The sequence below is a fragment of the Oculina patagonica genome, chromosome 10 (genome assembly GCF_052425735.1).
Source record: "Oculina patagonica isolate OP01 chromosome 10, crgOcupat, whole genome shotgun sequence".
Lineage (NCBI taxonomy): Eukaryota > Metazoa > Cnidaria > Anthozoa > Scleractinia > Oculinidae > Oculina > Oculina patagonica.
In genome coordinates, this window is record NC_135767.1 from 7,654,924 (window position 1) to 7,667,294 (window position 12,371).

Consider the following 12,371-nt stretch of genomic DNA (forward strand, 5'->3'; position numbering starts at 1 on the left):
GGCTAAACAACCGCGACGAGACTGTGAGGAAAACAACTTCGTGTAAGAAGACGTCAGAGTCGCTCTGCTGGTCATCCTCGCTGATTGGCCAGAAAAACTGTTTTTCTGGCCAATCAGAAAGAAGAGATTGAAACGCTTCTGGAACTGGTTCGGTAAAAGAAAGTGCCCAGGGGCTCTTCCGAGCTTGTTTTAAACTTTCGCCCGAAAATCCCGTCGTCCCGATGAGCTGCCCGACGCCTCGACTAACTGCCCCTGGGTTTCCGAGGATGAATACAAAATGGTATTAACTTTAATCCGTCACCCTGTGATAGTCCGGCGGCTTAGCTCGAAATTTTAGTTGAATTGTGCACTTTTTGATACAAGCATGAAACTTGGCACAATGAAAGTGGTCACCAACAGAAATGTTTTCAGATATAGTGCCAAGCCCGAAAAACACCGGTTTCCATGGAAACCTTAATTTATTAACCCTATTCAGACCGGGCTTTTTTGGATCTTTTCAGACCTCCGTAACTTCCAGAATATTTAAGCGATCACAATGAAACTTAGGGAATATATAGTATGTCCAAACACCTATCTTTTGGTATACGTCACGTGGGAAGATGACGTCACATGACGTGACAATTACATCATAATGTCAAAACAGCCGCCATCTTGGATCCGCCATCTTGGATTTCAATTTTTTCCAAAACGTCATAAAACCGCCCAAAATTACTGCAAAGTACTCAAAATCAATAAAACTGCGCTTAAAAACCGTAAAAGGATGAAAATAATTGCATTAAAATTATTTTTCATTAATAGAAACACGAAAATTACAAAATTGGGAAAACATGCCTGTCAAAATGCCGTTGCCATGGTGACGTCAAGTTCCTGACACAACAACTTACCCTACCAAATTATTTCCAGATAAATTTTAGATAAACTCGCAAAGTTTGGTAGCGTTTGGTTGAATCTTGAAAAAGTTATAAGCGTTCAAAGTCAGCGCGGGAACTTTCCGCCCCTCCCGGTCTGGATAGGGTTAAAATCAATGAAATTTCGTGAAATATTTGTTTGTCCTGGTTTATAGACAAATACTATTATACCAGGTAGTGATACCAAGTCGCACGTACAAAATTTAGAATGAAATGCTGTAATTTAGACTGTTCACAGCCCTATATTTTCCTATTTTTCTTCTGTTAGCGAACGGTTCACCGATCGCGAGAGACCTGGACGCTAGCGCAAAACGAAAGACGCGAGGGAGCAGAGGGCGGGGAACGAAAAATCTTTTCCCATGCAATAATTTCCTATTAAATTATTGGTATCAAACAGATGGTAAAAAGTAACAATTGTAAGCCTAATTAAAAGCATTCATATCTGTATTTATGAATAAAAATCAACAATAAAAGGTTTATAAAAGTACAAGAGGAAATACTTTGTGGGGAAGGGGCAGGGGGGCCTCTCGGCTGAAAATTTCATTGCTGTTTACTAGCTGAAAATAGGAAATTGGCGTTGGCACTATATCAAGAATTGATTAGTATGCGAATGCTTGTAATCCTGCAAAGTTTGGTGCTTGTATCAAAAATCGCACAATTCAGGAGCTAAGCCGCCGGACTATGACGGAGTTACTTAAGATGCTCTCTACACTCAAAACCTTATTTCCTGTCGTCTAATATTGCACGGCTAACTTGTGTCAATTAAAAATCACATGGGATTGAATAAATTAGATTTTATATCTATCTTTTTTTTTCTTGACACCTAGTTGCCCTTATGGCTGGCGAATAACTAGCATGAAGCCCCTAGGAGTACTCTCGTCCATCGCAGGGTTACACCCAGCATTAATTATCCGGTAGCTATTTATTCACCTGGGTGGAGAGAGGCACCGTTGGAGTAAAGTGTCGCTCAGGTACACAACACAATGAATCTGTCCTTTTCGGTAGCGGTAATAACCTGTCTACATGAGTAGATGGATACAGAGGACCATACGGGCAGAAAAACATATTTTGCAGGATATTGGTGCTCGGTACAATTATCCCGGTACTTGTTCGGTGTTAAAAAGAGAATTGAACCACGCCCAGGATCTAAGCGCACAAATTTTCTAATCTGTAGAATGGTATATGTTTTAGCCTGATCTCATTCATCCATTCATGGTTTTCATCCCAGCCGAGATAAAATGCTTACCACTCCTTAAAATGTCACGATAAATACAAACAGGCTGGTCAAGTGAACGACCAGTTGTAAGAGAAATTATTCGAAAGAGTGATACCACAAAGTGCACGACTGTGATGGTCTGTGATAGCGGATGAAATTTTAACTGGGATAAATGGTCTGCAATTCAGTGCTGAAACTACTGGAGGACCCGTTCTGTCCGTTTGTTGAAGAGACGAGGTTTAGATTGTGTCGTGGAGAAAATTCTTGCACCTGTGTTGTCGTTTCTCTCCTCACTCCAATTCCAAGCAATCTTCCAATGCATCGCCTCAGATCAGCATTGCGCCAGCAATAGATCAGCGGATTCAGTGCGGAATTGCAAAAAACCATGCAGTCCGTGACCGGGAACACGTAGTAATGAAATATCTTATCGTCGAAGAACTTTACCGCCACGAGAGCTATTAAAAGCGGCGAGTAACATATTAAAACAGCTCCAACAATATAAGCTGTAGTTTTTGTGACTTTACTCTCCCTTGCAATCGTTGAAGACTGGGCTGATTGCATGCAGCAGATTTGAGAATGATGGCGGCGAGCGAGTCTGTAGATCCGGATGTAGACGAATATGATAATGCTGACGAATAGAATGATGAATGAAGTTGCTGTGGCATAATATTTTCCAGTACTGAGGCCAAGGAAACGCGAAATCACGAACAGGGTCCAAGAGGCGACAAAAAAAGCTGTGAACAACACAAGTCGAGAAATTGTTATGATCTGGTTGTACCTGAAAGTGAAGAACAACGCAATGTATCTTTCGCATGCGACGAAACAGAGAATTAGGAAGGAACTTCCAATTGACAGATGCCACAGAACTCTGTAGCTGACCATCACCCAGCAAATGTAGCGATCTTGTAGCTCCAATAATCGGCGAAGCAAATACAACGGTTGTACTGCAAACCCAACAAAGAAGTCACTCATGGATAGCAGCAGAAGCAGTGTATTAGACGCCCTTGATCGTAACTCGCTGTTTTTCAGTATTGCTGCACAAACGAGGCCGTTAGCGACTAGCGCAACTATAAGTAACATACCATTCCAAACAGATACGATTACAGACATGGTTATTAAAGGTTTCGTTTTCTTCATTTCGTGGTAAATCAGGAACAAGCATTGGATTGCAGTGTCATTTGCCATGGTACGCGTGAAGATTGCGCGCGGTGTTAAGATGGCTGTCTCCGCAAAATCTTCCCAGAAGTAATAGTTGTTGTATATAATTTTCTAATTGTTCAGTTCCGTTTACTTCCTTCAATATTCACGAGCAACGTTTTGTCAACATGCAGGTGGTAGTTTCAGCCTAGGAATCCAGAAAAAAAACTTTGTTCTTTTAGGTTTCGTGGCTCAAATTCAATGGAGATCGAAAAGAGCAACGTTTTTCAACATGCAGATGGTAATTTCAACCCAGAAATCCAGAAAAAATCTTGCTCTTCGTGGTTCAAATTCGATGGAAATCAAAAAGAGATCAACGCAGAAAACGTCTGGGTCCAGGAAAAGCTGTTAGCACTGAAAAAAGGCAAATGAAATTATTGCCTTTTCAACTTCGCATTTAATAACACCGATGTGGGTGCTATTCCTGTCGATGAACAAAGCTTTGGCGTAGAATTCAGTTACAAGTCCCACCCAGCTTGTCTCATTTCTCTTTTCTATTGAACCAGTTCCCAAGCTGTGTACATAAAAACGAAGAGCACACTTCAAAAACGTGGGATTTAATATTCAATATCGAAAAACACTCGCCAAAGAACATTTTAATTGAATTTTCCTTAGGCTATTCGACATGTACGCGTCCGTATTATTGAAGAAAAGAAACAATGGTCCAATATAATTATGAAATTTCATAACACCAGAATGAATTAGTTTTTAAGGTGCGGATGCCATATTTATAATTATTCCGAAAAGATAACTGTGTACGCAGTTTGAAATTAGTCAATAGACTCAGCCTTTAGGGTAAACTCGTCAAAAAACAGGAAGCTCCGGGACTTTGATCATTGAAGGTTCAAGCTAGGGATGTTTTTTTTCGTGTCTTTTTTCTATGATGGACCCCCCACCAAAAAAAACATTTCTAACAAGTGAAAGCCTCTCTTGAAATTGTTGTCAGTTTTTCCCCTGTGCAAAACATATATGCATATTAACTTCTAATGTTTGCATTTAGGTGTGACGACTGCAATCAAAGGTAATTAAATTCAAGACCAAAAATGTTTACTTTTTGACAAATTTGATGGACAAGTTTCAAACGGGAAAAAATGAGATAGAAAATGCGAAGTTAACGTAGTAAAAAACTAATTTAAAGAACCTTTTTTAAGTTTTTTTTTAAAAAATCTCAAACGATATTGCTTGCAAAGACTACATCATCTTGATTGGCGTGCATTTAGCTATCTCCCTTCCTTTTTTTATCGTTCCAATCCTCAAAACTCCCTTGAACCCTTGAAAGGGGGCCAACATAGCTTCGAGATGATTTTTATCATGTAATATAATAAGAAAAGAGATTATGTGCCTTTTACTTAATATTTTTCTGTCCGGTTTGAAAAAAAAGTGTTATTAAAACAGGTAAATTTCATTTTAAAAATGCATTTGTCTCTCGGCAAATTTCGTATTTTTAGTATGGGATCACTTTTATTTCAAAATTAAATAAGTCCATTAAGTCAGCAATATTTTAATTGCTATTTACTTTTTCTAGTCAACCTTTGCCGACAAAGCCGGACACAGGTCCCTTCAAGTGTCTAACCCACAAGCTATTTCTCTAACACGACAAGTAAAAACCAATTTGTAGCTAATTAATTTTGGCAAGAAAACTCAAGCATCCTTCGACACCCGTCCTTTGTAATTCTCAGGGCAATAGTTGCATGGGCATTATGCTGTAGTTTCTTCTAGAATCGTCCAAGCTCTCCCAGGCATCAAATCGATCGCTTTTTAGTTAAAGATTCATTGATGCAGCAAACCGTAAGATCACCTTTTTAACCCTATTCAGACCGGGCTTTTTTTTGGACCTTCTCTGACCGGGGGGGGGGAGGCTTCGGAAGCCCACCCTATGTAACTCCCAGAATGTTTAAGCAATCACAATGAAACTTATAGGATATATTGTATGTCAGAACATCTTTCTTTTGGTATACGTCACGTGGGATGGTGACGTCACATCACGTGACAATAACATGATGTCAAAACAGCCGCCATCTTGGATCCGCCATCTTGGATTTCAAAATTTTTCCAAAATGCCAAAAAAAAAAACACCCAAAGTTACTGCAAAGTACTCAAAAACAATAAAAATGTGCTTTAAAGCCGTAAAAATGTAAAAATAATTTCATTTAAGTTGATTTTTATTATCAGAAACACGCAAAATTACAAATGTGGGAAAACATGCCTGTCAAAATGCCGTTACCATGGTGATGTCAAGTTCATGATACATCATGCAACCCTACCAAATTATTGCCAGATAAATTTTAGGAAAACTCAGAAAGTTTGGCAGCGTTTGGTTAAATCTTAAAAAAGTTATAAGAGTTCAAAGTCAGCGCGGGCCTCAAAAGCCCCCCCCCGGTCTGAATAGGGTTAAAAAGGCACGATCAAGAAAGTATGACTTTGAAAAATTAAAAGCAAAAAGACATGTTTGCATCAATGGAATTCTAAAACTAATGATCTGTTTTTTTTTTTTTAAAAAAAAAATACCCATTTGTAACTAATTTATTTGGCAAGAAAACCCAAGCATCTTTTGACACCCGTCCTTTGTAATTCTCAGCGCAATAGTTGCAAGGACATTGTGTTTAATTAGACTTTAAGCATCTGTTGTTTTGTTAATTTTAACGGAACTGTTGTATATAGTTTCTTCTAAAATCTTCCAAGCACTCAGAGGCATCAAATCGATCGCTTTTCAGTGAGAGATTCATTATGCAGCAAATCGTAACATCTCCTTTTTGAAGGGGCACTATAAAAAAACATGCCTTCAAAAAATCAGCATACAAAACACATATTTGCATCAATGGAAATCTAAAACTAATGATCTGTTTGTTTGTTTTTTTTTTTATAAAAAATACCCATTTGTTACTAATTTATTTGGCAAGAAAACCCAAGCATCTTTGAAACCCGTCCTTTGTAATTCTCAGCGCAATGGTTGCAAGGACATTGTGTTTAATTAGACTTTTAGCATTTGTTATTATGTTTAATCAACGGCACTGCTGTAGTTTCTTCTAGAATCTTCCAAGCTCTCCCAGGCATCAAATCGATCGCTTTTCAGGTAGAGATTTATTCACTCAGCAAACCGTAACATTTCCTTTTTAAAAGGTCACTATCGTGAGCATGGCCTAGAAAAAGATAAAAGCTAAAAAAACACATGTTCCATCCATGGTAATCGTAAAAAAAAATGGTCTATAGTTTTGTTAATAAAATTACTAGTCTAGTGCACTGAAGTATCAATGGGGTGGAGTGTAATCATAATTTGGGATGCACGCGAGCTTTTGATTTGAAATTGGAAAAGTGGGGCAGATCATTTCTAATTTTAGAAAAATCGCAATAATTACAATTAGCTCCCCCTCCACATTTCGTGTATAAGCGAAGGCACTTGGTGCTGACCGTTTGGAACAAAATGCAGCAAAATCCCTGTGATAGTTCCTCTTTAAGTCTTTGCTCTATTATCAGAACACGTATGTGTTGTAACATAAGCTGAATCGTAATATTTGTCGTCTTGGGACAGTTTTCAAACAGTCATTAAAACCAAAACCAAACAAACCTCATATTAAGCGGTCGTCCTCGTGAAATGGCTAACTGACCGCTTAAAAGAGGTGCCCTAAAATTTAGCGTGTAATGTGCTAAAAATTGAAATAAAAGAAAAATTGATCACGATGTACATTTTATTGCCTGAAAACACCAACGCAAAATATTATAAATAAAAATTAGGTAATTGCATGTTCAAGGAAGCTCATGCCTGGCCATCAGGTTTTATAGTGTTGTTCGTAATAAGACACGTTTTTGTTGTAAACAACATTTTCAACACTTTGCCATCACAGTTCAACATGAAACGAGAGAGCCAATTATGATTGTCTGTGATTTAGGACGGCGCAGCTTGATTTCGCGAAACTGAACATGCCTTGCTTATCTTCGTATCAAAATATCGCATTGTAATCTCACTAGGTGACCGTTTAACAGAGGTAAATTGCAATAAAATTAGCTAATTAGTAGGTCTAAACGGTAGTAGAGGTCTAACTATACTGAATCAATTTCCGGGAATTGGTAGTTTTCATCAGACGTCTACAAATTCTAAAATCTAAACTGTTACTCCTACGAAGCTATTCTATTTACATATTCTAGACATAAAGAACATAAACCCCTATGCAAATGTTGGCATCCATTCGGGTTTCGTTTAGGATATAAAACATTTTAAAGTTTGTGATGTCCTGGATGAACGTGTTTCGTAGTCACAAAAACGGATATTTTTATCGCATTTTTTAATTTTTAATCATGGAGATTAAAATTAAGAAGTGATATCTAAAACGATTTACGTAAAACCGACTAACATTAATGGTTGAATTTGCTTTACTGATTGTGCAACTCTACGGCCACCATATTTGTGCCCCAAAGAGGGACACAAACATGGCGACTGAACAAAAAATACTGTAACTTTCGCAAAATTATTTACAAACAGTTACAAACAGTTTTTGTAACACTAATAAAAACCACCAATTTAATTAGTGACCGCTTAACAGAGGGTGGCCGCTTAATACCAGTTTGAATGTAATCACGTATGAGCCAATCACAACAAACGTCAACAACGTAATCAACCAATCACAACCCAAAGCAAAAACATGCAACCAGTGCCAAGCACGGCCACCCGTTACTACAGGCGAGCGTGTTTGTTTAAGACCGTTATGCGAAACGAACTTAGCATATTAAAAACAAACAACAACAGTCTTTTGAAAATACGGTTTTGAGCATGAAACACTGAAGGCGTAAAAAAGAATAGTTTCATTTTTTGTTTCACTCGTTTCGAGTATTTTAGTGGTATCACTTGTTAGTAGCCATCTATAGCTAGTTTAAAAAATTGTTTAATGGTTGAGATACCAAAAGTGACATGAAAAAATTTTACCCTAGGAACACAAATTCTTTTCAATTGGCTTGATTTTCAGAACGTCTGAAAAAATTTTTCACTGGTTTGGCGACAAACACTTTGAGTGAATTGTCATAGTCGTTTGTCATAGTCGCGCACAACGAAACGATATTATTGTGATAGAAAGCGAGTTACACTTTATAGCAGAAATGCAAACGGGAGTTGCTGGTTATTGAAACGAGGTGAAGGAATCAAGCGACGCAGGTGCAGCAATCAAGGTAGGTTAACGGCACACTTTATGACTTTCTTACACTAAAATAATTAATATTAAAATCTGCAACTCTACAGCTGTTGACCGTAACATTAAAAAAATGCTTTTTCTTCTTCTCTCATTTGAGTCATAAAGGATAACACATAGTTGCGGGGAATATGAAATTTATCTTCGAGTTTTCATATTTACAAGCAGCCATGTATTATTCTGTTTATTATATAAACTTTCTAATTACGATGTTTTTGACGCTTTTCCGAAGATTTCCGAAGATTTTCAAAATGTTGTCCGAGGATCGTACGAATGTTACCAAACATTTCCGAACTTTTCCAAAAATTCCCGAAGATTTCCGCCGAAAGATTACCGAAGTTTGCCGAGGAAGATCCGAAGATTTTCGACTTAATATCGATAAACTTTGGCTCATTGAGCATTGAAACATGGCAAACTCTGCGAGCTGATTGGTCAAAAATGATATTACACGTGTGGATATCATTTTTATCGATTTGCCACCACTCGCTATACCACTGCAGTTTATATAATAAAATTGCATTAACAAAAAGACCAGTTTTGTCGTGTTTCTTCACATAGCTTATCTCTATCTTTGCTTGTTAATTTCTTCAATTTGTGCTTGCTGTTTCATACGCAGTGATTATCGGCAAGTTTTGGTATTCTATCTTATGCAGGCAGAATTACCTCATCTGATCATCGGCGAGTTTTGGTGTTCTGTGTACGTTAAATTGAATTATCACTTATTGTAACTTTCACATCAAAAATCGTGAAGAAGTCCTTGTGCGTGGATGAACAGTCACATTTTATGTGAATGTAAGTTCTCTTGCAATTGAAGTCTCAGGTAATTGGAAGTTTGTTGTTTATCTGTACCCGCTGCGAACAGAGTTTGCGCCATTTTTTTGGTTACCCAAGAATGCCTGACACAAGAAGTAACAAAGATTGTTTAATGTGACTTAAGTTAGTCGAAATGTTTTGATCACTGAAAATTCTTAAATTGGTCCCTCTACTAACTATGATTGGTCACTACAAAAACCACCGTGCTTTATGCTTTGTTTACCTTCAATTCTGGACTGTAATCTGAAGTGACTACATACTTGACACTTAGATATACTATTTTGTTCCCTTTTTGGTAGATAAGTTGTAAAAAACTCCTGTATAATTCGTACGTTGCCTTTTTGTGTTGTTTATATTTGAACAGAAACAACTCACAATCCTCCATTTTGCTCCGACAAAGGACTAAAGCCCTGGCCAAACGGTAACGCAAGTGGACACAAGTGGACACAAGTGGACACAAGTATTCGCAAGTTCAACTTGCTTACAGACTTGTGTTGGGTGGCCAAACGGACACGCAAGTTTAGTCCCAAGTGCACAAAAAAATCTTTTAAAATGCTACGAGGTGCAATTTAGTATTTAAAGTAACCCGCAAAAAATGCGTTGACTTGCGATGGGTGGCCAAACGGTGAAAAATATTGTATTAACTTAGTGCAAATTTGATCTTGACTAAAGTGAACGCAAGTCAACTCAAGTGTTCGCAAGTCAACGCAAGTCCACACAAGCCCTGGCCAAACGAAGATGCAAGTGGACGCAAGTTTTCAACTTGCGTCTACTTGCGTCGCCGTTTGCTGAGGGTTTTGATACTTGAAATGTCAGCTTTTCGAAAAGTCACTACCGCTCACCTTTATAACGTTCCAGCTGATAATCAACTAAGTGTTTTACTTGCCCGCCGAAGCAGCACAACAGTTTCTTGTAGAAACTAATCACTTTGTTCAGCTATAAACAAGCTCATTTATATTGTGAAGCCCTCTTAACGCTAACAAATTTGTTTCCGTTCTATATAGCTTACAAATGCCGTGACACCTGGTTTGAAATTGATATATTTCCTTTGCTAAATGGGTTTAATTTCCATTCTTTTTTGTCCACTTTTACAACAGGATACAGAGAAACTCTATTAATGAAGGTTGAGATAATATGCATTAAGTCTGCTCTCTTTGAGTAATTAGCAGTCGTAGTGTTTTATGCAGAGTTGCCACCAAGTAACCAAATAGCCAGTTTTGTATCAGTTGGTCACATTCCTTACCACCTTAATTAAAAGAATAAAAAAAGCCAAACAAAAGAAAGTTAGAAAGGGAGAAAAAGCCTATAGCCAGCTGGGAAATGAATTTTTGATTTAAATTTAAATTTGCTAAGCACTATCATATATTGATAAAAATTATAGCACTAGTACTTATGGCACTTAATGTAAAAAATATGAAAAATGGCTTATTTAGAAACACTATACCCTCAGGAGTTTTTTACGGCAGTTGCACTTACTTTATTACAGAAGATTTCAAACAATGTCGCTGATATCTGCGTTTAATATCATACAGACCATTAGATAACAAATAGGTGGTTTTCACTCTCACGCCATTGTCACACCGCAAAAACAAATCCAAAACTAGTCACAAAAAATCAAGAATATTACAGGTTGTAGAAAACTAGTATATAAACTACTTGTCCAAGTCTCGGGTCTTTACGGTATCCGTACTTGAGTTGTCTGTCAAAATGTTGCACACAAATTTAGAGAGCCCAGTATCACCCACTTGCTTGGGCACAAACATGGCGGCCGGAAATTGATGAAAACATCTGGAATTCACTTCTGTTACAAAAAGCGGTCGGTTCACTGTCATGAACAAGCAAAAATTCACATAAACACCTTCTTGAAAAACCTCGACTGTTCAGATTGTTAAAATCGCAAGATGAGGCATTTTTTTTTTAAGAAAACGTGACAGCCTTCTGGCGGCTATCTTTGATCTCGTGTGGCGCGAAAATCGGAAATTCAAAATGCTCTATATATCTTAAAGACGACGATTGCTATCGAGCTTAAAACCTTAATTCAACAAGATATATATTAAGGACGTCTAATAGCCAGTGAAGGATAAAAACTCAGGGTTCTTGCGATTCTGGGTTTTAGAATTTTGATGACGTCACGTGAAAACCAAGCAATCTGAGCATGGCTCAAGCTTTTTGACACCTTAAAGATACCATATTCATGAACACCCTAAGTGAATCCAAAACCGTTATTTACACATCTAACCGAAACGACGAGCAACCCCGTTTCTTTCTGTCCCCACGGGCGGTCACGCAGAAGATTGCTCTCTTCTAAACCCAAGAAAATTGACCTTCCAATTACCCCTTGTTTTTGTTAACTTATTTTATCTTTTTGTTGTTCAGTGGAATCCAACCGTTCAATCTACGGTGCCGTAGTGGCAACCGTTAGGTATGAAGTGGAGGGTGCCACATGTTTTTTTTCCTGTTATTGAAATAATAAAGAAGGAGAAAGAGATGAGGATTTCTAGCTTCGAAGAAACATAGAAAATATGAAGATTTATTGAAGATTAAAAAAAAAAGAATTTTAGATTAATAATTAATAGACGGACAAGAATATATGCTATCTTACCCCCAACCCAAAGTGCTTTGCGTGTACAGTCAACTCTCGCCTTGCGGACACCCCGCTATTGCGGACAAAATCCAGATCCCCAGCGAATAAGGTTTGACTGGAAATGACTCCCGCAATTGCGGACCCTCGCTATAACGGGCACTAAACGACGTCCCGAGCGTGTCCGCTTAAACGAGAGTTGACTGTAGTGCTAGCCTGTTTGATGTTGCGTTTTAATTAAAATCAACGACAGACCCCCCTCCCTTCAAGGAATAAGCAAAAATTGGTTTTAAAGAATCGCTCCTGAAAACAACATAATTAACATCTCTGCTACTTATAAACCAATTTCAATTGTATCATTGATGTACTCGTTACGAGTCAAGAATAAACTCTGGTGTAGACTTGTGTATTTCGTGCGTTTAATAAGACGTCATATTACAGGAACTCTTTTGACAAATAATTCTGTAGCCAAATCGGTT

At 37.8% G+C, this 12,371-nt stretch overlaps 1 protein-coding gene across 1 annotated transcript; it reads right to left on the reverse strand.

The window, feature by feature from the left end:
- Positions 1–2,277: 2,277 nt before the first annotated feature.
- LOC144628236 (D(5)-like dopamine receptor) lies at positions 2,278–3,437 on the reverse strand. Its single transcript, XM_078486305.1, has one exon. It carries the CDS (start codon positions 3,307–3,309, stop codon positions 2,284–2,286), a length of 1,026 nt encoding a protein of 341 aa, XP_078342431.1. The 5' UTR covers positions 3,310–3,437; the 3' UTR covers positions 2,278–2,283.
- Positions 3,438–12,371: the final 8,934 nt, after the last annotated feature.

Coding starts and splice junctions, on each gene's coding strand:
- LOC144628236 (XM_078486305.1), bottom strand. CDS start 3,309: ATGGCAAATGACACTGCAATCCAATGCTTGTTCCTGATTTACCACGAA.